The sequence below is a fragment of the Ylistrum balloti genome, unplaced genomic scaffold (genome assembly GCF_031769215.1).
Source record: "Ylistrum balloti isolate Yb309-2 unplaced genomic scaffold, AGI_CSIRO_Ybal_v1 Utg370246, whole genome shotgun sequence".
Classification (NCBI taxonomy): domain Eukaryota; kingdom Metazoa; phylum Mollusca; class Bivalvia; order Pectinida; family Pectinidae; genus Ylistrum; species Ylistrum balloti.
This window is the reverse complement of record NW_026782198.1, coordinates 154,856-180,352: the sequence shown is the minus strand read 5'-3', so window position 1 is coordinate 180,352 and position 25,497 is coordinate 154,856. Positions and strand designations below refer to the sequence as shown.

Here is a 25,497-nt window from a genome sequence, read left to right as displayed (position 1 = left end):
TAAAGGTATATATACATTGTTGGATGGAGAATAACAAGTAATTTTAGTCTGATATCGAATAAGAACTCGTGTTCATTGCACTCTTTGACCACTGTCCATCGATACTTCTCGAGAAGAATCATCATAATTCGCAATAGATCATTTGTCTGGTCATCCAGTTGGCGTCCTTAGATCAATGGTTCAGGCACAAACTTAATTTCGAGGTTAATTGTTTAGGTGTGAAATTTTCTACCATTTGACTACATTAGAATCTATTGAAGGCTGAAGTTAATAGACTTGACCGCTCTAGCCACCACTGGGTGATGTAATCAACTCCCTAGGGTGAAATTATTCATTTAAGGAATTTATATCATTGAGCCAATCAACCAATGCTAGGGTGTAGCATATCAAACGAAGTTGATTGCCCAGCATGAAATCGATACGTGACGTTCCGGATAATGAAGACCTGCTTCGGTTTAGTCAAGTACTTGACTTATGCTCGTTGTATCTTATTTACACGATGACAAATGTTGCGCGTTCATCTTTGATCATTCCTCCAACAGATCCGGTATACATCTGGTGCTGATAGATAGCATTTTCCGAAAATTCGATTATTTATAAAGCATTACAATTGCTGATAATTGAAATGCGTCTTGATATGTGTAAATATATTTATTTTTTCACAAAAGCAATTAATAATCTAATGGATGTTCATATTCTATATGCATTTATACATAATATGACTCTATATATATATTAATTAATTAGTAATACTGCTTTGAAATAAAAAAAATCCATGTACCTAGTCAAAAAACTTTTTCATTTTTTATTTTAGTTTTTCTTCTCAAATCAAAGGTTTTAACATTAAAAAATGATAAAACTGTATTTTTGACATTGTGTCTTGTCATATTGTACTCAGTTGTAACGACGTCATTTTTCATAGATTGCGTCATAATCATTTTCACAAAAATAAAGAAGTGTTGGATGAAAAGTAATTGATAAATAGCTTATTAGATCAAATATAATACACCTCATACATATCACGTTTACCTTTTTTCACTATAATGATGAGTATTTCTGTTTTTTTCAAAATGCTAATTGTTGGCTGTCTAATTTTATTTTATTTATAAGGGACAAGCCCTCATACACACTTTGAGGGATGTACCCGCCAATACACTTCCTCTTATTGCCGACGATCGATTTTACAACTAATTTAATAAACGAACGATGTCATCCGATCTATTTCCGGAATTACTTCAACAAAATATCATTAGTTGATTGTTAATGTTCGATGTTTCCGTTTTCTCACCAACCGGATCCTGATCCTGTTTTTATATTCACCTCTCCTTTCACTCTGCTGATGGAGAAGGTTATTACAGTATAGAAAATCAATGCCGAGAAACCACAGGTAAATTTATCCATAATCAAATATTTCCGTTAGCTCATGGCCTCTATTATAGCTCAATAACGCCGTATAATTGTATCTCTCTATCGGAACGGTTGACAAGACCTCAGCTGAATACGGGACTTTTGTAGAAAGGTTTTAATTCATTTGTTGAAAGAGCTGGCCTGATTCCGTATCATTATTTTATCAAGATTTGAGCGAATGGTATCTAGTAGCAGGACATTCATATGTTAGATTTTAATTCATTTGTTAAAAGTCTCTCACAGTATGGGAATCACGTTTTCAGTGCAGGCAGACGTTGACATTCTTTGCCTTTGGAAAATAAATCGTCTGTTTCATATTATTATGATTTTATCAGTCGGTCTGCTAATGGATCGTCGGCCATATTGGATAGCTATAAATACAATCACGTGTCTAAGGTTACTGTCGGACAGAGCATGCAAGGGGCATTTACTGTCAAAATACAAATGACTTTTCAATTTTGTCATTTGTGTTATTAAAATTTTCCTTCTAACGATGTTATATTTACATTATATCGGGGTCTGATCTTCTATAGTCTAATTCAATAGTGGAAGTGATTTAACACAAATCTTGTATTAGGATCATGGCTTTTAGATACCGTTCTACTCATACGGGTAATAGCAGATGTCAAACTTGTAGTCATAAATCAGTTTTATCAGTCAAATGGAAATATACTTACCAATCTAATTTAGCATCAATGATCTAACCTCGATTGCTATCTAAGGAGATTATAAAACATCCATAAAAAGTATTGAAATAGATTCAGTTATACAGCACATCGCATTTTTCTTTTTTAATATAACTACCTGCCATAATCATATATCTATATATATATATATCCCGATAAACACAATACACAATATGATAAATCTTTCATTATCAACAATAGCATTAAAACACTTTTGTTAGAGATGTATATCGTCTTTTAAATTCAGAAGGGGGAAATAACTCTATATTTTTTCTGTCGTTATTTTATTATATATTTTCTTTGTTGGTAACACAAACCCAACAACCTTACAATTTTCCCCATCACATTAAAGTTTAATAGCTTATGCCCAATACTATTGCATGGGGATGAAATATGTGTAAAACTGAAGATTATATATTCAAATAAAACCCACAAAAATATAACAACACATATTTAACCACTTGTTAATGAAATATGACTCGTCAAATTCGCATTACTTGTTTCTTGTTCTAAAATATATATATTGACTATATATATGATTTTTATATCGGTATTGAAAAGATATTTCAGTGGTCAAAGATTAAACAATTACTTACAGTGAAAATTGCCATGGTTTTACGTAAATGCTTATTTACCTGATATGAAATACGTAGATGTTTTTTCTTGTTAATTGACATGTGAACGACTCAGCGAAACAAGCATGTTACAATTGTTATTTACACAATACAGACGATATACCGATATGCGTCGTTGACCAATCATTGTATTTGTACATTTTTTCATATCGACATTTATATTTTGCTATCATTAAGTATCAGTTTTATGAACAGACTGAATCTCCGACCTAACATGACATTTTTGTGTCGACAATTCATCTCGCTAGCTTACCCGCAAGATGTTGAAACACTACAGCCTTGGTACAAACATAAACACATGTTGACAAGCAATATACATCGTATGAAATGTTAACCTCAACCTTTTTAGTAAAATAGTTGATCCACTGTAATTAAATTGAAAATGGACTTGATATTGATATAAAGTCATCATTTCTTATAGGTGTGTGGGTTAACTTAAATTATTATCTCTAAATATTTAATCAAAGTCAAGGTAATAGATATATCAAAGTTAATGCTAGCTGACTAGAGATTACATGCAAATAGGATAAAAATAGACTAAAAAGCTTTTCGTGGCATATCAATTTGTATGGTGTACTTAATTGATATATATTTTTTGGAAGAGTATGGGTATCGTATCTCCTCGTAATTTAACTCTTAAAGGCATGTCACTTATTTAAAGGCAGACTGTTACTAGCATTAAGAATGAAGACTGACAAAAATCATATCTCCGCTCCTCTCTTTACAGGAATTTAGCCGTGGGCAAGGTTAATAAATTATGAAATAATGCTCAACTGAAAAAAAATAATATTGTTATCTTTTTGTGATAATCGTGATATTCTTTGTAGATATATTAAAGGTACGTTAGTGAAATAGACAATCTCCTAGGTGTTTTTCTTCTTTTGTTTGGTACTTTTTACATTATCAAGATAATATGATCCGCAGAAATGTCTGTGTTCATGGTCGTAATCAGACCTTTTCATAGCGGGTATTTTAGTATGGTAGATTGTGTCATAACAAGTTACATGATGTACTAGTAATTGATTGTTGTGTCTAACATGAAAGTGACATCCATAGCTTAAATATAAATTCCATAGCTAGCTAGGCACAGATGTCGAATTCCAGAATAGATAAAAGCATATGTAATATTCATTAATTTAGATAAGATCACACACGGTTCACACCCAGTCGACGGTCGGGACCGTGGTGGGTATCACAACAATAAAATCATAGAATTACGAGCAATCCAATCGGGCGAGAACTGACATTGGCAGGTCGATATTATACTTATTAAGCAGAATGTTCAAACGACAGGAATTAAAAATTTATCTCCCGGTATAAAAGTCTGACTTAATGTATCAATGACTTGTTGTGTTGATTTGAGACCGATGTTGCCAGTGGTTGTTTTGGTCGGTCATTACTCAGTAAAATTCGATCCAGGCTGAAATTGATTTGAAATGTATATTTCAATGTTAGAGCTAATGAAACAATGAGAATTGCTAAAATCATTTGATACATCATACATCCACACTCGTTATCACAAATACAGTCCGGTTGTTTTAGAGAAAGAATAGTCAGCATTTATCAGATTAGATCTTAAACAACAAATATATAAATAAAACATTATATCACAAAAACGAAAAACCCAATTAAGAGGAATTAGTATATTTTAATTGGTATTTTTCTAACAACTTTCCTCGTACAGAATAAAAGTAGATTTTAAAAAGGTAGAAAGAAGAGTCAGTGTTATCTGGATGGTGTTTGCTTCAACCTCAAAGAAAATCCAAAGCAAACAATAATAAACCCTAAAAAATAAATAAAAACAAATAAATCAGTACAAAAAAAAACCCATAAAATGCTGGTGGTAAAATGACATCCATTGCATCGAATTCATTTGATATAATTATTGATATGAACAACATCATTTTTATATTTTCTTTTTCTTTATATTTTTCAGATTTTTCCTTAAATTTTTCATGAAGTGCAATCAAAATTGTCTAAAAAATGCTGGAAACCCACGTGACATGAGAAGATTTCAGGTGAGTCTATCATTGTGTTATCATTTTCGTTAATAGAGTACTTGTATACGTGTATGTTACAAATCTACTTCTTTGACCCCCGGTTTTCATTGATTTGGGAGTCACACGTTAAAGATTATGGGCCATCAAATGCGGAGATACCCTCAATAAACAGTGACCTTTTGGGGTCAATGCCTTTCTTGCCTTTGATCAATATTCCTATTCACTTCCGATGTATTTTTGTAAAAAGAAATATAGCACACTGTAAACAAATATATTTCTGACATCCCTGTGTGTTATTTTCTGACTGGATGTAGAACGCTGACATGATGCGACTAGGCGGTAGAGAGTCGGATTAATGTCAATGGATGTTCCATTAGGGAGAAATGACAAGATTTTGGGGATTAAGTTGAGTAGAATGTTATTAATACCACGCGATGCGTAGTGAAGACAGACGATTATATTGTCCTGTAATGGCCGAGCAATTCCCTCGTGACATATTCCCAACCGAAATAGTCAGCAAACCAAATATATATTAAAAATATCTTGACATATATGCACACTCAGTGATGTAAAGAAGCAAAAAGTCGTGCAAATATCGTCAATCTCCGTATAATCCGATGGCCCGTTGCCATAGTGATATGTAAATGATCGGAGATAGTAATTAACTAAAAGTCCTCTTCTAATATAACGACTTTTAAGTATGTGGATCTTTTTATACGTATAACAGTAAGAAGAAGCCATCACAATTTTGCCGATGTTAAGTATGTTTATGCTTGAGTAAAATTATAATCATCAGTGACATGGATCGTAAAAGAAGGTCAAAAGCAGATATTACATTGTTAGATGGAGAAGGTACATTTGAGTAAATAGTGTTCTGGGACTAAAGGCCATTAAAATACATTTTTTCTCTTTAAGTTTTACTAATATATTCATACGGAAGTTTAAATATCTTGTGCCACACACAACCCGCGTACATTGAATTATTACGATTTGTACACAGAGATAGTTTACACACGTTTAAGGTTTTTATTAGTAGAAGCAATTAGACAAAGTCATTTTCAGGAAAAAGGCAGAAAAAATGGTAATATCAAGACATTTTCCATTCGCTTTAGGTGTAATGTAGAGTAATTTCGTATCATATACTTGAAAAGGTGCAAAAACACAGAATGGTCTTATATCTTTTAGTAATTTTAAGGACAATATTTACAAATTTTCATGTAAAAAATTGTTATTTTATAGTTAAATGAGGTCATTTTGATATCTATTTTGCAAAAACAGTATATTGATGAAAGAATATTGATATATTATAAAGATCAATGGTCTATATGTTTGTTTACGAGATGTTATGTATAATATTTAATTACATCGTTATTTCTCCATATGCTTTATAACATATTTGAACTTATTAAATAAACAGATGCATATGAAGTATATTTCCGAAACACCATCGTAATTATTCTTTTATTGTCAGTTAAATTTACCAAATTTACTCTAAAAAATATCACCAAACGTTAATATAATTTCGTTACGAGTTTTGCAAAAATTTACAGCAGGAAACAATAAAACACTGTGAGTCATAAAGGTTATTAATGAGAGTATGGAATAAATCCAATGAAATTGAAATTTTAGGGTTGAAGTTTTTTTATGTAAAACAACATGATGTATCTGTAGAAAAAATAGACTTCCTGGTTACATTCTGATATTTATATTATATGTTGGCAATTGAAAGACGATGGCAAAACTTTTCATTTAACCGACAAATTAAGAGGTTCTTAGAATCGATTTCGTTACAAACAGGTATATAGAAATGTACAAATTATCACAATTTGGTCAGGAACTCAGTTAGATAAAGAATTATATGTGATAGTCATACTCATTACACTGGTACATGTCGTATTCGCATTTAGAATTTTTTCTATTTTCCTGTTCGACATGAAATCACTCTTCTGGAAACTCGATTTTTTTTTCTTATCAAAAGCGCGGCTCTCATTTTGTGAACCATACATTAATTTGCTTTATGGTAGATGTAAATGGAATACTTGATCTTATCATTCTTGTACCTTTTTAAGGGTATGTAAATCTTTGTTTTGTCCATATCATAGCTATGGGTTTGTTTTGGGAATACTTATTTATTTATTTATTTAAAGGTATATTACTCTAGACACCGTATTTGCATTGCACTTGTATTAAAATTTAATGATATAATCTGGAACCTGTTTATTGTAAATATAAAATTAAATGTATTATATTCGGAATAGAAAGGTGCTAAGAATTACATACTTATATATTTTTCATGTAAGTAAAAAGCCATCGCGATTTGAATGGTTGACTGTTTACTTAGACATACAACTAGGTAGGGATAATGACATACGATATTCCAAAACAACCAGTTGACTGTAGACTTGTGTTGTCCGTGTCTGATCCCAAGCAAGCCTTGTAAAGATGGAAGTTAACGACATTTCATTAATGTCGACGCTAGGGGACTCTTTCGTCGTTTGTCGGGCATAATTGCATCGTTTGTATTTAAATGTCTGGGGTACGGGGAACGATCTAAATGGTAGCGAGCAAACAAATAAACAGCTTCATCGGAGCATTAGCACAATAGCGGTTAGCGTTAATGAGATGGCCGGGGTTTACTCAACAAACAAATGCAAGTTTATTAAAGTCCCAACGGGGACACAAACCTCTGATACAGGACGATCCCCGGCACTATTTGTGTATATGGCGCGGCAACAGCTATCGTTTCTGTGTTCAGAAACATAATAAAAATGTTAAAGACTATTTAACTGCCAAAATGATTAAATGTTTAAAGCTGCTATTCTCATCAAAGTGTTTGATTGGTATATTTGAAATATTTAAATTTCTACTTTTTATGTTTAGATTATTTATAATAAAACCACATTTGTATATAAATTCTAAGCGAAGAAAGAAGATTATGAGCTGGAGAAGAAAATAGTAATTTCAACAGCTTCAGCATCTACAACAATGAAAATTTGATGACAAAATTAACGTATGAAATCGGGATGTGATATACAATCGTTTCCTAGGTTATAGCATGTGCAATGAAATACCTTGTCAAACATAGGGTAACACGTTGGGAACTAAAAATCTGAGACACAAGGAAAAGCATTGTTGAATACGAAAACGTTTTCGGATTTAAGTGCTAAAGACAACAGTATATTCGAGTGAGGCCTCTCACATATTTAAAGTACCGGATGAAAACATTGGATTGACTGGCTTCTTTCAGATATGAAATCCCTGGATAGACTGGTGCCTCTATTTATGAATATCTGAAAACCCTAAATTGATTGGTGCCTCTTAGATATGAAACCTCTGGCTTATTGTGTTTGTTATGAAGTAGAGCTGTTCCTACATATGATAATGACGAATGCATAGAAAACCCCGCATAAACAACCATTGATTAACAAACAGGAGACTTTTACTAGAGTAGGCTATAGACCAACAGGTAGGACAACCTTACTGAAGTAGTTTATTGGTCAACCGGTAGGAAACCCTGACTAAGTAGTTTTTTGTCATCAAGTTGGTACCACTGACTAAGCACTTTATTGGTCAACTGATAGGACACCCTTACTAGAGAAGTTTATTAGTCAACAAATAGAAAATCTTGATGAGTAGTTTATTTGTCAACAGGTAGGAAACCCTGACTAAATAGTTTATTGGGAAGGATATCATTTACTACGTAGATTATTGGTCAGCATGAAGGAAACCCTATTTACATACTTTGCTGGCCAACAGGCAAAGGATTATTTACCAATACTTACCTTTTCGAAGACACAAACCTATCAGAAATTTGACTTGTTGTCGATCCCAATTAATTACCATTGTAATTTATTTCAGGTGGCCGTTTGTTCTACGATGTCGGTGGAGGGTCCACTGCTGGCTATTTCGGATAATATGTTCGTACACAACAACTCTAAACATGGCCGTCGAGCAAGGCGGTTAGATCCGACAGAGGGAGGTATGCCTGTAGATAGAAACCTATACCCCATTTAGTCAGTGCTAATTAATTCGACAGTCTAAAGAAAGTTGTCACCCAAGTAACCTTTTCAAACTGAAAACATCCCAAAACGGATTTCCATTATTAAAGACAAAGAAAATGTTTTATTAACTTGAAGAAAAGTTAAAAAATCTAACTTATTTTATCAAAACAATTCAGAAAGATTTGTTTACTCTGTCGAATCTGGTTCACTGACTAAAGGCTCTATGTGTTGTTATTTTGTTCTTTGTTTACTAGTTATTTTGTTACATTTCTTGTTTTATTATTCATTTTATCTTATTATTTCCTTTTACATTTTCGTTGCATTCGTTATCATTTTTGTCATCTTTATTGATGTACCATTCGCGTCTACAGTTATTAGGTCGGAAACATATATTTTAATTCATTTCAAAAAGATATTATATATAATTTGTAAATATATTCTTCATAATTAGATACGTGTCGCCAGCATGAAAAAAATAAGATTATTTTCTTGTCTGAGTCTAATCCATCGAAAATAAAAGTACTATTTTAGGTAGTCCACCCCGCTGTTAATGTTCCTCTTGATTTGAATTAATTAAAGCCCTCGTCTTCTTTAACCGTCGCTCTTGTTGGAATCTTTATGCAAGAATTCTATTGAACGTTTGATGAGAGCCGATTTCATTTTCATCCACTGTCGACTGTCACCTCTAGGAAGGGTCAGATTACCTAAAGACAATTATTCACTGATGGAAGATTATAACTTTAATTAGAATGACAAAGAAAAACGTTTGAGTGACTGTTGTTGGCCAGCTGTCTAGTATTTGATTGCGCCGGTCCATCTGGCTCAACCCGACCCAAACATCTGTGGCGCGAAAAGGACTTCCTGTGGGTAGTAGACGAGCGAACACCCCGACATGTTTAATAGAATACATTGAAAATTGCTGCATGTAAGCAGTTTTGGTTCCGTTATGGGGTTTCAACACTTTTGACCCTATGCTATCGTTCAAAAGTTAAAACTCCGTCTTAGATATAATTCAGCATATGCTCGAAATACTTTTTGAGTGATTCTTTTCATGCAAGTATCGCTGTAGTCATTTGTCATATTTTATTTAAAATGAAAATTCTCAGTGACGGAACTTTCAGTCTTAAGGCTACACTGTATTCGTTGGCAGGTCCACTTCAGATTCATTCTGCATTTTCTCCCCTGATCCATATGCTATATTTTATGCTATAACTTTTATAACAGTTGCTGACAAAATGTTGGGAAGATTTGTTGAAAATTAGATTCCATGCAAAATGATTTCTATCAACTGTGATCGCCAGCAATATGGCCGAAGCAAAGTCTAAATCCGACAACATCTCTTATTCTTATTTCATTTCTTTGAACCACGTCATCCGTATGGTGGATCATCAGGCGTCACCGTTATTTCTGTTCGAACCCAATCCCTAATTTGTCACTAATATGTAAGATTTCAAACCCGAGAGTTTGATAAAGTTGTTTGAAATGGACATAACGAACTTGATTAAGTACTGGCCATAGGCCACCGATACATAAAAGATAAGCTTTCTTTGTGCTTCTACATCTTGCCATTTTCAGCTTTTCTGTAGTTTTTGTTTCAATTTAATTTCTGTGTTGATGTTTCTCCATAAATATATTATTTAGTTAGGTTCAACAAAGAATTTGTTATAATGATATAGAGGATGATTTTTTTCTTGAATTAGGTTTGGGGAAAAGCGCTGTTTACAGACATATAATACGGAAATGAACGCTTAGTATTTAGTCATAACATGATAAATTATCTATGTCATGTATCTTAATGGAGTTCAGAACACTTAATGGTTCGTTAAAAAACGTCCTTCTTTTATCATAATTTAACAAAGAATTCCCCCATTCTTCTTAGATGCTTGGTTTCTGGCAGACTCATATGGCCGATTCTCTAAGTACCCCCGGGACACAGCCATTCTTAGTAAGTAGTCCTTTATGTATTTTGATTGGTTGATTATAAATAATCCTTACCAAACAGAATCAAGAACATTATGTATAACAGTTTTCACAGGCTATGTTATTGTTAGTTATGTAGTTTAATTTGAAATTAGAATAGAATTTTCTAAACGATTATATCTTTTTTACACATCTTATTGACTGCTTCGTTTATTTGTTCTTTATTTATTTTCATTTTTTAATTTAGTTTTTTCTTTGCCGTTATTATCCTTAACTTTGTAGCTTTCTTTCACTCACTGTCTAAAATTAAATAGTTCTCACATTTAGCGAACAGTTTAAATCTTAATATCTGATATATAAGTGTCATCCGTTTGAAGAAGCAATTATCAATATGTACATTCTGCTTACAGCGACACCTTGTATCAAAGCTATCTGTCCAAGTGAGGGTTGGACAACAGGGGGAACAACTGTCATCATTATAGGAGACAACTTTTTCGATGGCCTTCAGGTTGTTTTTGGGACCATGCTTGTATGGAGTGAGGTGAGGATTTTCTTTATCAAAATTGAAATCAATTAAAATTAATTAAGATTAGAATTCATAACACAAATTGCCGATCCTTTGCCAAAAGAAGAAACGTAAGGCAAATTATGCTTTAGTGTCAATAAAATGTAAATATAAGTTAAACCCATGAATAAAAGATGTGATATGACAATGTATATTTTATATAATTTCATGTTAAACATTATTAATTAGAAAATTCATTTAAGGCAACATTTTAATTTACCTGTGACTGAGTGGATGATTAAGGTGTCTTTGAAACGTTGGCTGGATTTAATTGTAATGGAAATACAAACAGCACTACCTCATAGGGATCTAATTTCTGATTTTCCAGCCTATTTAGTCTTGCGTCTAAGCAGTCCTTTTATACAGAAGGATAGGCGCTAAACAATGAAATTCACCCATTAGACGAAAGCTGGGAAATCTATTACTGGTTACTCAAACATTCAAACCCAGTAATGGAAGAGAAAATTAATTTTTGATGCGCAACAAAAGGAGACTAGCTTAGCCTAGGATCGAACGGTATCAAACACATAATCCAGCATGCAAGGGAGTATAATAGAGCGGTAACGGTGATGCTGATGGCTAAGGACAAACAAAAAATATTCTGTGTTTCATATTCTCAAATTGGAGGACAGTTTTATATTTTTGCAGTATTATTGAAATGTCCAGAAATTATATTAATAGAGTTTAAGGTCTTTACGCGAAATTTCCAAAATTTGGTTCCTCTAAGATATCACGATAAGTGTAAATGGACTTAAAAGCTTCTGAAATCGGAGAAATCTGTAAATCTTCAATTAACATCTGAAGGCTAGTTTAAAATAGAAACAGCAAAAGCAAAAATTAAGTACACACGGCCTAACATTTGAATAGTTGTATTTACCATCCGCTCTTTGTATCTATCAGATTTTTACGCCTCTTTCATTTCAATAACGGGACCTGGTATTGAAATGCAAGAACGATCCCGTTCTAAAGAGGAGAGGAGTGTCTTTGCTTGCTCTACGATCCGTAAATAATTCACTGTTTTCAGTACAGCAAAGCTATACAGACGAGTGCAAACATTAATCGAGAAAACTAATTGTAATTCTTGTTTCCGAAAATAATTTGTAAGCTTGCGTTTCCATGTCCGGTACCATAGTACCTTATCATACCTTTTAACAAGAGAATGGCTATTTCAAAGGATGTCATTTCGTATGCAAATACACAAGATGAAATGCGATGAAACGGAACGCGCGCACGTGTTATTGTTTACCAAGGCGCGTCTGTGTGGGGTGGGTTCAGACTGACAAGTGATCGACATATTCTATGAATGATTTATAAAACTCAGTACCTAGCTATCCACACAACAAGTGTGGATAATTAAGTCGGAATTAAGAATTGGGATGTGTCACAAATCAACACTACAACAGTGTTTTAATTCAGCGCTGAATCAATTTATAGATATAGGATGGCACTTAGTTTATTTTTTTCGTGTTAAGGACAGTATACAGTTACACTCAGTATATATATAAAATCAGAATTTATTTTCCGAATCGAATCAATGAATCTCGAATAAATTGAAATAAATTTCAATATCCAAGTTAGAACCAACAAGAAAGTGATCATATTTAATGTTTTAATATTGCCAGGCGTGGCTTTGCTAAATACTGGTTCAAATTGCTGTCTTGGTAGTTTCTGCTCGAATATCTCTTTAATACCCTTAAATTGAGAATATGTGTTTTGACTAAGTGATTTCTAAAAGAAGAAATATATCTCTAAGAAAATCAAAATTTGTAGCATTTTGTGCACATTGTACGTAAAACATTTTTGTCGTTAATGATAGTGTGGTGACAAATAAATTTACAAACGGCTTCTGACATTTTGTTATCTTCTAATGTTATAAAACATCATCTTTGTACCGTAAGAGTGAAGGTCGGAAACATAAACAGCATGTCTAATTCCAAAACATTACGAGAAAGCGTCGCGGCCTACTGCTGAAATACATTCTAATTTACTTTTTTCAATTGCCTGGCTGTGTTTGGTACGTATTCTACTTAACCAGGAGATATGTACCAACTTTGTCAGGGCATCACTTCTCTCATAGTATTCCAATCTACAAGTCAGTTTATTTATAGGTTTTACAATAAAATGTGCGACAAACATGCTGGAAGTTTCATGTCTCTGCCCACGGGGACTTGACATTCTCACCTAATCTTCTTTTGCCGATTATGACTGTGTGGATTAGAGTACGTCTACGTGCATGCGCATCATGTGTAGAAAAGCTACCAGTGATTTATCGGCACATTTATATATAAGAATACTCCAATTGAACCCTATGAGTGTCTCGAATGCTTCAGTTTAATTGAGTTTGACGGGAGTGGTTCGTGTGTTTCAAACTATAGAATTTATTACTATTGCAATATGTTAGCTTGCAACCAAATAAAAGAGATGTGCGTTGTTAATTTTGTTTATTTGTGAGCTTAGTGCCCTTTTATAGTTGAATTTTAGATGTGGCAGAAGACCGGTAACCTGTACTTCAATCCAATTCTCTAGTAGAAGTATTAGAAGATTAAGAAAATGTTAGTCTTAAATCGTTTATTTTCTTTATCAATATTGAAAAGAAAAATAACCCATAAAAATCATACTCGACTATTTTCGAATCTAATCGCAATCTAATATAGTCCATGAAATTTTAAATATCTTCCATGTTACTTGTGTTTTGTTTCTAATGATTCGATGCATTTTTGATATCAGCCTCGTTTTGATATTTCCCGCCATGTATATTTGAAATATAACAGAAAATTTCTTTTGTGTTGTAGCTGATCACGTCACATGCTATCCGAGTACAAACACCTCCTAGACACATACCTGGGGTCGTCGAGGTCACACTCTCTTATAAATCCAAACAGTTCTGCAAAGGCGCACCTGGTCGTTTTGTTTATACAAGTAAGTAATAACATCTCTATATTTGATTGCCAGTTCATTAGATAATATACATTTTGTGTCTACTTCATATGAAAAGGTAATGCAAAATGGAAGGGCTAATTAAGAATTTAACTAATTTACTGCAGAGAAGCGGAATACCGAAAAAAAGCTTGAAGGCAAGAATTTTTTTTTTTTTTTTTTTACTATTTTAAGATTTAACTGCATCATACAACTGTTTTGTCCTTCTTGGACAGTGTTGCTAAGGTTCGTGAAACCTAAAAGACGATAAAAGAAAATCTAAATTAATCGGAAGAAATACCAAACTTTAAATGGGAACATACACTAACCAAATCCATTCACTTGGTTTTCTCACATTGGCAATCTCAAGTGTCAATTTTCTCATTGACGCTTATTTTGACTAAAGTAAATAAAAATCAACCAATCACCCTCTCAGTCATTAACCCGACCGATCAATTTTTAATTGTTAGTTCTACCTCAAAAATCTTCTCGTTCCTAAACTCGCATATCATTCCTTCATATTGTGTATAATTGTTGACACCACTTCAATAAACTAGGGCACATAACAATTTCAACATAAACGTTTGAAAATATGCTCTATCAAAACCAATAAATAAGATTTATGGAATGGGCTTTTAAAACGTAATGAACTACACTTCAATAACTGTATGGATGTTGTTAAAATGCTTTATTCCTTATTGAACAAATGTTTGGAGACATAAAGGATATGTTACGCCTGTTTCAGATCCATAACAATATAAATCATCCAGTTTCATGGTTATATTTCAGATCGTTTTTAAGCATGCGTCACTGTACTATCCTCTGAAAGTTTATTTCACATTACACAATTAACATGAGAGATTAAAAACCACAAAAGAATACATTTCCGAGAGATGATGATATAAATTGGATCCGGTGCTAGAAACATAACACTACCGTTTTCCTGTTTTAATACAACCATGTTATGCAATTTCTAATTGCTCAAAAGAATAGGTCAAAATGTCGGTGACACACTCAGGACTGAATTCAATCCGATGATTTGATTGGCTATCGCATTTTACATGTTTCTGTGTGACATATGGGCTTATTAATTCGCTGTCAAATAGGGAACAATCGACTATATTTCTATGACATCTGTATCTTTCGGTGCTGCAAAGTTCCATCCATCACATTGACGTGGGCAATGAGAGAACTGGCTCTTCCTAACGTTGAATGAATGACTACATCGCGACATGATATTAACACGAATGTCAGTGGCGAACGATGATTTTCTAATTCCTGTAGCGGTAATGGTGGAGCTTGCAGTATTAACGCCCGACGAACAAGCTCAAAGGTTCCAGGAGCTTTCATTACTTCAATAAAACTCTGCATCTCGCAACGAGACACCACCGACTATGGGGCAAATTACTTCCCTCTCTTTAATTATACGGCGGACTGATATGCGCGTGAATCCCGATAATATATTGTCGTGTTACTGTGTTGATGAATATCAATATAACATTCATCTCGGACCAAGGCAAGGTGCTAAAAGCTGTAATTATCTTTCAGGCGAAAATGAAACATATTTGTGATCGAGTATGATTTTTATTGCATGATTGAAGCATCGTTTGTTTCCAAGGTTTATGACAGATGAGATGAAAAATGAGATTAGAATGATGTCTATTTAGAATATTGATTTGTCCGGCAATGGAAAAAAAACCTTATGAAAAAAAGAATGGACTATTATAGTGATGACGTATGTTCATGAGGCGATTAAGGTGCAGTAAACAAGGTTTTGATTATCTCCCCTTTTCGATGTGGTGTTATTATCTGGAAATATTTATTCCAGTTATCAAACGAAGGCATCTACTGTCAACACTTGCCTTATATGGCTGGAGACACCTCCTGATACGTGCCGACGGTCTGACAGTAGTGTTCAGGCGTTGGAGAGGTATTCTTGTCATTCGACAATCTGATACAGACCGTAACAGTAGATTTATTTTCCTGATACAACACTATACATTTTCAATGTCTTTTATTCCACATCATTAAAAAATGATGAGTTCTTATGGACATCTTTGGGGGACTACATCAGTAGCGATACAGATCAATGCATCAACTAATTTATCATCCAAAATCGTGTGTATGACTGTAAACGTATATAATTTAGTGGTAAGCTTATTTTAAGGAGTGGAAGTAGTGCGCTAAAATATTATTTCATTACGATGCATGTTTTATATCAGGAATTTATCACTTCAGTATTAATTAAACATTTTCCGACCTAGTATCAAAAAAGCGAAAATAATATCGAAAAATAAATGAATTGTAAAGACACGGTTTTTGTTTTATGACCAATTTTCAAACTGAACAAAAATCAACGCTGGAAGCAAGATGAACGATTGTTTCCTCGTAAAGGAGCTCAAAATCATTAGGTTTGACCTTCATATTATATTGGTCAGTACCAGTTACACCAAAGCGGGAGTATTACGACGAGATCTATATAAAGTTCTTTTCCCCTAGCGCTGCAGTGATGTATGTTATGGATACAGACTAAAATTTTACAAATCATGACAAACCATACCAGTAAAACATATCATTTATCATCACTTCTTTACAAAGGACATATGGATGTCATTACGTCGAAAACTCAATGCATTTGAAATAATTTCATATGTCAGATGTTGTGAGTTGATACATTTAAAAGTGTACTCATTCCAATTTCACTCGCCGATGAGATGAAGTCGATCTTACATCATGAATATAATATCTCGACACTATTATCCATTAATAATGATACAGCACAATTGTTGAAAACAATCCTCAGTTTGTTTAATCTAATGGTCACAAACTCCATTTGAGACAAGCAATTTATTATTTGATAACAACCTTGAAATTACGTTTTTTCATTTTTTACATTTTCTATGTTGGAATTGTTATTTCAAAAACTGTGTTTATGAAATGTGATTTTGAAATCGATGTCTTTGATTGACAGTGAATTATATTTTAAACTAATATGTGATTTCAGCACTAGCTGATCCAACTATAGATTACGGCTTCCAGAGGTTGATGAAGCTTGTACCCCGACATCCAGGAGATCCTGAGCGGCTTCCTAAGGTAAGTGGATGTTGTTTTTCTTATTTTCTCCGATTAATGAAATATCTGTACTGTCAAATCACAGATCCATATTTTATTCAAAGGTGAATTTGCATTGGGTTTTTCCCTCTTCACATTACAACAATGTATAAAAATAGAAAAGTCAGAAAATTAGAAGTTAATGTACAATGATATTAATAATCTCATGTTTCAATAAATTACTGGTTGGATTTGTTAGGCTTTCCATGATTATAAGAAGGTCCATTCAATCATCTAACTTCCTTTGATTGGTGAATTATCTCTCCTCCTTTATGTAGCAGATAATGTCAATGGTGGAAAAATAGATAAATATAGATCAACCAGAAATAGCAAACTATCCGAGATCGCTAGTAAAAATCAATTCTTTAATAAATGTATCGACCAAACGGTCAACAGCATATCAAATACTATCCCCGCTTTTGTCGTCCAGAAGGTATGTCATATATTACATTGGATAAAATTAGGAGACATTGTTTTGTTCACGTTCGACTAAAAGTTTCTTTTTTTATCTTTATCAAGCTCTCAAAGGAAGTGATACGCATTTGAAAATGTGGTGAAAGCACAAATATGTGGCATAGTAACTATTTGACTATATATTGTTAGAGATAACAAGACGGAGAAAAAATACTGCTTTGAAAATTAGATGTCAATGTGGAAATTAATTTCTTTCCGTCGACTTTGATAACATCGTTGCCGAAAATAAACTTTTTCTTTAGTCTGTAAGAATAGCTTTTAGTTTTGGAGTATTAAGAACACCAAGACAATTTTTTTTACTCAGTTTTTTATGCTTATAGAACTGAAAATGATAAACCTTTACCTGATATGGTGTTATTCAGAAAGATGTTGATTAAGATGATTTAGAATTATGTAATGTTATATTTCAGGAAATAATTCTGAAGCGAGCCGCAGACCTAGCTGAGGCTTTGTATAGTATGCCACGAAATCATAACCAGCTTTCTCTTCCACCTCCTCGCTCTCCAGCAATGAATAACGGCTCACCTATGTCAAGTTTTAATTCATACGCCGGTCAGCTAGCGGTCAGTGTTCAGGACACAAATGGTCAATGGGAAGAAGGTAAGCATACAATTGAAAAACGAAATCTTCTGACTTTATCATAGCTGGCAAGAGGTTTTTGCCTCAGACTGATTTTAAGATTATTTACCCATATTTAAGCAACTTTAAAGTAGACCATGGAACTCAAATGATGCCGTTTTCGGCTTATTTTCACTTAATTATTTCGTCACGTAACAGCTCATAAGCAGTATCCAGTGGAGATAAAAATCAAGTTCATTTACCATGCTCTCCTGTATATCTGGTATATCACCTTGGTTTTATTAGGTTACACCAGGGGTCAGGCGTCAAGTGTTTCGCCGAGGGGATATGGCTCAAATGGTTCTACGCCCCATAGCAACGGAAGTAGTTACAGCTCAACAGCCATGAATGGCTACCATGGCGGAAGTCTGGGAAATATGGGTAAGCGTTTCAAGTCTTTTGCCAATGAAATATCCTTGTTTATTGGTTTTTATTGTCACCATCAAATGTGAGGAATTTAAAGGAGAACTCGTTTTTTGTTGGGGGTGGGGTGGGGGGGGGGGTTGGAGGTTGGTTATGTGATTTTGAATACTGGTATTTCTGTAGATAATCCCTATGATGTTTTACATGGATGTCCCACCTATAGATAAATCCAGGTTCGATATGTTATATCATATATGATGATTGAAATTATTTTGAAGATGTACATTTGAAACTTAATTACGTGTGTAAATCTTTCCTTGTTAATAATAATATTTATAATCATGGTATTTTGTTCTTCCAATTGCCTCAACTGTCCAAATTTAACGTATGATTTAGAAAGCTTTGTTTCTTCTCGGAAAAAATATTAAGAAGTGTTCTTTCATGAATACTTTATTTCACACAAATATCTCTCCTTTATATGTGTGGTTAATGTAGCACAATTTCACTTCTTTGGGTGTTAATTTGTACAAATCTTGACAATAATTGGCTCGAATAATTGATTTCGGTGAAATACATTAATCACCATGAACATTATGGATATTACATTTAGTTTTTATTCATGTGAATGCGCTGGATTTCCATAATCAAATACCAAGAAATACGAGACAGATGCTAAGATCTCTAACGAACAAATAGACTTTCGCTGGTCCTGTCGCTCTGCCTTCGCCTAGCAAATATACTGCAAAGAAACTCGCCCTATCTCAAACCAATTCTCTAACTAACTAACCAAAAGCAGTTTTTCTTGTAATTTCCTCTTTCAATTTGCAAACAACATGATCTGTTCAAACAAAACAATGTTGCCTTTATTAGGTTAAGTCTCTTTCAGTGTCTTCCGCATACAAATTTGTTGTCTTTTGTGATGAGATTGAGACACACCATCTAGATTCCCAAGTGGGCTAGTTTTTTCAAGAGCCTACACACAAATTTCTTGGGAAGGACTTCTTTAGGGAGGAAAATGATGTATTCCAGAAATGTCAACACAGCTATGCACGACGATCTGAAACATAATTGGTCTCGGATTAAATGTTATCTATTATCCTGCTTGATTGTTCACATCCGGTATCTAAAAAGACTAATGGGATAGAAAATCCGATTTTTTTCTTGATTATTCAAATCTTTAATCACTTTGCCTCGCTCTTTAAAATATAGTATGGCTGGTAAGGTTTTTTCATTTTCCTCTTTGGCAAGAGTTACTGAAGCATATGTTTTTTAATTTACACATTTGAAATTATACATACAATTAAAACAAAATTTTGTCAACCATTCTTACTTTTGTTAAACCGTTACAATAATCAAAAGATAAACTGGTATCTTTCGCTTTTCAACACTCCTTTCCCATCTAACAGACGTTTCCTCACGGATTCACTCTCTGGCCAAATAAGGTGAACAACTACCTATATGAGCTATTGTACTTACCAATATATCAATTACCTCGAAAAAAATCTTGATCACATTTGATTTGAGATTTGATACTGAGTATATATCGAACGGATGAAGCGAGGTTTTCGCTGATTGCTTCTTTAAATTAGTGTTTTTGGATTTTGTTCTGATTAAGTTATCAGGCTTACTTATTGAGACGCCTATGCCTATATGATATGATAATTGCTTAAGCAATCAATTGGCCTAAATTAGAGATATCGGTCGTCAAACAAGACATGCAATGCCTTTGACCCGTTATCAATGTTTAAGTAACACAGACTGAATGGTCCAATGCTGTCTAGAATATCTTAAAGGATCAACTAGACTTAGTATTAGTCTTGGCATATTCTGTTTATATATTCGTATTTATCCATTTTCTTCATTTTTATTTGTGCCTGATGTAAATATAGTCAATATTGTGTTTGAGCTTTATGAGCTGGACACGATATAACTCTTCATATGTACTGTGTATAATCAGTAAAGGGGTTGGTTCTGACCATAGGCAAATTTGGTTTCCATCACTTGTCCTTTCATGGAGAAATTGCGTTGCAGGATTTATCTTAACAGAAGGTTAATGAGTTGATTGAGTAGTATATTGTTTTTTATTCTGTTTTAACCTTGTGATCCAATACAATGTATTATTTTTGTGGACCTTAACAACCTTGAGCATTATTATTTGACTTGGTATTCTGTTTTCCTACTGCGTTCATCAACTTTGGAGTCATAGCTTGACTGGGTACTTGTTTTCCTACGGTGTTCACTACCTTGGGCCTCGTGGTTTGTCCTGGTGTTCTTTTCCGTCGAATTCCTACAATTTTGCCACAATTTGGCCGAATATGGTGTTATTTTTATCATGAAGGTCATGGTTAAACTAGATTTGATATATTCCTACAGGCATGACTCAACAAGTATGTGCCCATTGTGCAAGTGTTTCCCTCTTGCCATAGAAACTGGTTTAGACTTTATGGGATTCACCTGAAATGCTATAAAGCATCTTTCCTGAAATTTCGGTCTTGGTCGGCATCCTCCTAATTTTACTCTGTATCATTTTTGTTTTCTGCAGTGGGTCCCTCACACTCACCCTCCCTGCCCCCTCCTGTGCCCTCTTCCGGTTATCAGGGTGGAAGTGCGCCAGGGATATTCTCTTTTTCACCAGCCAATATGATCTCTGCAGTGAAACAGAAAAGCGCCTTCAACCCTGTTGTGCGGCCTCCGGGTACGGGCGAAAGTCCACCCGCTGCGGGATCCATTCCTTCAGGACTAACTAGTGGGTGGGCGCACCCCATTCTCAGTGTTAGTATCTTTGCAATTTATAGGACAAAAATGTGTTTTAAATCCTTTTATCTAAAAGAAAAACACTGAAGCAAACAAAATATCTTACTGCAGATTGGGAAGTTAACGTTTTGTAGCTGCCAAATGCTAAAAGGTAAAAAAAAAAAAAAAAATCGCGGTCGGTCTACTTTTTGAATTAAAACTCGGAGCGCGGATTCAAACCCAATCTACAGTAATTTTCCATTCTCTTTTAATTTCAATTCCGAACGGCATTTGCTGGATTTCCATTGATATACTAACAAATCGATTCAAGACGCTTATTCTTACTGCAAGAACATATTGGCTGATTGTTTGAAATGTGTTTGTCATTTCTTTTAGATGTATTGATGTTCAATATCTGTCTTTGTAGTATTTGTAGAAGAAGTCTTATGTTTAAGTTGTGTGGCTGCATTACGTATAATGTTTTTTGTGTACTTTCAGGAATGAGCAGCATAGTTGCGTCACCATTTTCTGCTGTTAATCCCTTCGCTCTACCGACATGTAATGGTCAAACATACGGCAGCTCACTAATATCATCGGCAAAATGATCCTAGTCCGTTGCTACGCAACAAACAACTTTTACGACATGCCCCAAGGTGGACCAGAATGTGTGTAACGGCGTCCAAATTACGACACTTTATTCTTACGGAACATTTGCTGAATGGGAGAAATTGAAGTCGTAAACTGTTTCTATACAAAGCGATTCGACTTTGAATAAGAGATGTCGTGGAATACACAGAACATTTTAGATAGAAATACGGGCGTGTCCAACACTAATGCACGTGCTAGTCTATATATACAGAATGTTGATTAAAAGACAAGGACGGTGAAGAAGTTTTGTGTGAGCATTTCCATCATATCACATGATCAATCTCGTGTGAAAGGAAAGATTGTTACAAACAAAATGCCTTACTATAAATTGCTCATTTTACTTAACAGGGATTTTAGTGATGTGTGACCAATGTGTAGTAATTGTAAGGTGAATTAGGTTTTTAATTTTATTTCAAAATTAATTGGGCCTCCAATCATCATCTCCACGGATCACAGTGCTACAGTTCTCGTTACAACGAGACTTTAACAAGACTTTGTTTAAGCATTGCGGCTAACGTCTTGACATTGCATCACAATAGCTCACAAATATTCATTGACTAAAAATTTGATATTATTAAGGGAGGATGCTACTTTACAGTGCTGTGAATATGTTTCATGGACTTTATTTACATGTGATAAAATGGATTTACATATAGTGTATGTCCAGTTTCTGTTTCATTATTTACTTACTATTGATACAGAGATATTGTGTTTTATCTTTCTATTAATACTTACATGTTGAATTTAAACCGATTACGATTTCTATATTTATTTATAAGTTGTTCTAGTCAATTTCTATATTGTTCTGTACATTTCTAGTCATTATGGGTAGGATTATCTTAATTACGTTTTTACTGAGTGTAATTTTGACACTGACTTTGATATTTATTTTCTCAACTCTGCATTATTGTTACAAACGTATAGACGTATGAGCGAGTAAACAGTTTTTAATTCAAGTCAAGTATTTCCCTTACGACGCTGCAATTACTTGAATAAACACAAAATTGACATTGTTTAAGGAAATTTTGACCAAACCATTTGTGTTTGATATTATACTATCATTTTGTTATAAACTTTATATTCTAACCAGAAAAGACATTTCCTTATAAGCCTTTCCTGCTCAATACTCGCACAAACAGTGAATAACTCATTTAGTTGTGTGCCAAATTCATTGTTTAATATGTTAGAAATCTAGTTGTACATTTGATCCTCGTTAATCCGAAGTTCTTTTATACAGTTTCGACTATCTGAAAAAAATTTACCTGGATAAAATGTCGCAATTTTAACAGTGTTCCATTAAATCAGAATTTCTTTGTCCCGTATAATTATTTAGCTCGGAAAAAGACAAATACGGATTAACAAGTTTTCGATGTATCGCAAATATTATTTACGTCGATAATTGTTAGTATTATCCTATTTTTATTTTTATTTTTTACCTGTTTTTTATTGATAACTTTTTTTAAATGTACTTTTCGAAAATACTTCTTACTTCTTAAAGTTTTATTCTTTCGAATGTTTCTGCTTTCTTACCAATTCTGTTAAAGCGTTGTAACGAAATTGATACTTGTCTGTCTGTGTGTCTGTAATACGTCCTACCTGCAATTTTATTGATATTACATATAAATATCTTATTGATTAATGTGATGTATGTAATTCCTTAGGAAGATGGTGCGCAAGAAATTTTATCACTGAGAAATACTTAAAGAACTCCTCATGGATATATAATGAGTTATTTGAATTTTTTTTAAAAGTACACTGAAATTAAAATTTGTAGTAATTTAAGTAGAATGCACATTTAAATTATTTATAGAAATAAATGCGTATTAGGTTAGAGTGTCGCCACACATTTATTTTCACAAAATTTACGTATCTAGTCATTTGACATGAGAACCTCTGAACTCTCTAGTGAAAGAGGCAGTTAAGTGTCACGAGTATAGTGTTTATCTGTTTTTCCGTCCGAATGGAACAAATATCTGCTTGAATTTGAAAATACATATTTATCATATAGGATTTTTATAAAAGATAACTTCACGTTAAATATTTCTTTCTTAAAGGGGAAACAACTCTCACGTTCGCTCAGATGATCTTGTGTTATTCAAATACCGTACTAAATATCAGTATCTTTCATTCATGTGTTATTAATTTAGCAAAGTTAATGATTTATAACTAAATTGCCTAAATCAATATACCTAAATTATGGAGAGATATTTTTATACTCGTCACTTTAATTAAAAGTAAAGAAATCCCGTCACATTCATAACAAATATCATTCCACATGTTAATGTAGGCATAGACAACCTTGGATTTGTTGGAGATTAAATCATGCTAGGACATTACTGAAAACGTCCAATGAATCCCGAAGAGTTCTTCGTCATTGGCTAAAATTACGCATTATTTGTATATCAAACTGCAAGCAAATTCATATACATGTATTTATTTGGTCTATCGCCAAATTATCAAAAACTACGATTTCTAATGGCAATTTGAAACTGAGCTTATTAATCGGGAGTTCAACAATACAAACAAAATTTTGATAGCAAACATCCAACATTGATGAGATAGAGCATATAAGATTAAAAATAGAAATAACATCAAAAACCTAATCTAGTCATAATATAGGTTTGTTGAAATGTGATGTGTTCTATTTTATATTTTTTTTTATTTATATATTTATTGAACACAGTAATGTGTAACTCACAATCGATATCTTTGTTCTAAATACCATGGACGTCAAATTGCAGAAAGTGGAGGGGGGGGGGGGGGTTTATGCTGAAGTAGCTATTGGTATTACATAAACACTATTCAGAAAATGTTCACTCAGGTCTGCTGTTTCTGTCAATTCATTTTACTTCTTTTGCATGTTCAAAGATAATGAATATTATTGTATCAATTTAACTTTGTCTAACTTTGATGTAAATTATATTTGAATCTTTAAAAGTATGAAAAATACAAATAAAAATCTTGAAAAATCTAGGAGTATTTTTGTTATCACAATTTAAGATAAGAGTTCTTAGTTTTATCATTTCGTTGCTATGAATATTGCGGTAGACACATGAAAAGTACGAAATTTATTTAAATATCTAGATTTTAACATTTTTTCGGTGATTTTGGATTTTCCTCAGTCGCCTCCTAGGTTTTGAAATAATGCCCTTATCATCACTTCCTAGAAGGACGAAATCCTGTATGATGCTGTTAACGTCATTGTTTGGCTCTTCTGTTTCTTATAGTTAATTTGTTTCATAATGTGTTATTTTCATGTGTCTACTCAATACTGATGTATTTTATATGGTACTAGAAAGGTTCCTTTACAAAGTTCAGTTCTGGTGAATTTCCTATGGTATTGAAATGTCTCCTGTATTCACATACACTTTTTTGTAATGGGATTGAACATAAAATCATCTTATCTAGGTTAACTTTTGT

At 33.3% G+C, this 25,497-nt stretch overlaps 1 protein-coding gene across 1 annotated transcript in view; it reads left to right on the top strand.

The window, feature by feature from the left end:
* Positions 1 to 22,034, top strand: part of LOC132552390 (transcription factor COE1-like) — a 57,729-nt gene extending 35,695 nt beyond the window's left edge. Inside the window, exons 7-16 of the mRNA XM_060216558.1 lie at positions 4,665 to 4,746; positions 8,587 to 8,707; positions 10,609 to 10,674; positions 11,060 to 11,190; positions 14,007 to 14,133; positions 17,135 to 17,223; positions 18,126 to 18,315; positions 18,580 to 18,714; positions 21,239 to 21,472; positions 21,928 to 22,034. Of these exons, the coding sequence (XP_060072541.1) occupies positions 4,665 to 4,746; positions 8,587 to 8,707; positions 10,609 to 10,674; positions 11,060 to 11,190; positions 14,007 to 14,133; positions 17,135 to 17,223; positions 18,126 to 18,315; positions 18,580 to 18,714; positions 21,239 to 21,472; positions 21,928 to 22,034 (1,282 nt within the window). The remainder of the gene's footprint in view (positions 1 to 4,664; positions 4,747 to 8,586; positions 8,708 to 10,608; positions 10,675 to 11,059; positions 11,191 to 14,006; positions 14,134 to 17,134; positions 17,224 to 18,125; positions 18,316 to 18,579; positions 18,715 to 21,238; positions 21,473 to 21,927) is intronic.
* The last annotated feature ends 3,463 nt before the right edge of the window (positions 22,035 to 25,497 follow it).